Source organism: Helobdella robusta (genome assembly GCF_000326865.2).
Source record: "Helobdella robusta unplaced genomic scaffold HELROscaffold_3501, whole genome shotgun sequence".
Lineage (NCBI taxonomy): Eukaryota > Metazoa > Annelida > Clitellata > Rhynchobdellida > Glossiphoniidae > Helobdella > Helobdella robusta.
The window spans coordinates 1-1177 of record NW_008704706.1 but is presented as its reverse complement, the minus strand read 5'-3'; the positions used below and the strand labels follow the sequence as shown (position 1 = coordinate 1177).

The 1177-nt window shown below is 25.2% G+C and overlaps 1 protein-coding gene across 1 annotated transcript; it reads left to right on the top strand.

Annotated features, from left to right (window-relative positions):
- Positions 1 to 55: 55 nt before the first annotated feature.
- On the top strand, positions 56 to 727 carry HELRODRAFT_184750 (hypothetical protein; the record flags this gene model as incomplete). The annotated part of the gene is made up of 1 exon (XM_009023322.1): positions 56 to 727. The coding sequence occupies one exon, from the start codon at positions 56 to 58 to the stop codon at positions 725 to 727; it is 672 nt and encodes a 223-aa protein (XP_009021570.1).
- Positions 728 to 1177: the final 450 nt, after the last annotated feature.

The window sequence follows — 1177 nt, the reverse complement described above, 5'->3', positions numbered from 1 at the left end:
TCAGCATCTTCCAAACTACACCTCAATATACACAGCGGAAATAACAGCGATAGACATGGCATTATCCTCCATATACAATTCAACAGGAAAAAACTATCAGATATTCACAGATTCGTTGTCAACTCTCCTAGCATTGAAACAGTACTATCCCCGCCATCAATTAATTCTTCAGATCCAAAACAAAATACATGATATAATAAGCAATAAAAATCATATTTCATTAATCTGGATTCCTAGCCACATTGGTATTGAAGGAAATGAAAGGGTAGATCAATTGGCAGCACAAGCGCACTTGGATCCCCCATCAAACACTCCAATTCCATATTACGACATAAGAGTGATGACAAACGACCTCATATGTTCCAAATGGCAAAAAGAATGGGATAAAATAACTAACTTCCTCAAAATAGTTATGCCAGAACTAAATAGTTCACAAAACACCAAAATCAACAAACTTAGTAGAAACAATTTAAACATCATAAATAGATTAAAACTCGGTCATTCTAAAATAACTCATTCATGGATTCTCAACAAAACAAACCCTCCAATTTGCGAGAACTGTGATACAAAATTAACAATCCAACATATATTGATAGAATGTCAAAATTACAATGAAATCAGGAAAAAACATCAAATACCAAATGATATTCGATCAATTTTCAAAGATGAAAAATTAAAAAACCTGTTATCATTCATTAAAGAAATAAACATGTTCAACAACATTTAATTGCCTCACGGGTCAATGAAGATCCACAAAAGAAAATAGAATCAACAAAGACCAAAGGCGTAAAGATAGCCTATCAGAGCTAAAACGCCGTAAAACTGCAGAAGAAGAAGAAGAAGAATAAATAATATTATGAAAAATTGCGTTCTGTTGAATCGATTATAAAAAAGTTAATAAATGCTAAATAGGCAACAATTTTTAACGAATATATATATATATATATATATATATATATATATATATATATATATATATATATATATATATATATATATATATATATATATATATATATATATATATATATATATATATATATATATATATATATATATATATATATATATATATATATATATATATATATATATATATATATATATATATATATATATATATATATATATATATATATATATATATATATATATATATATATATATATATATATAT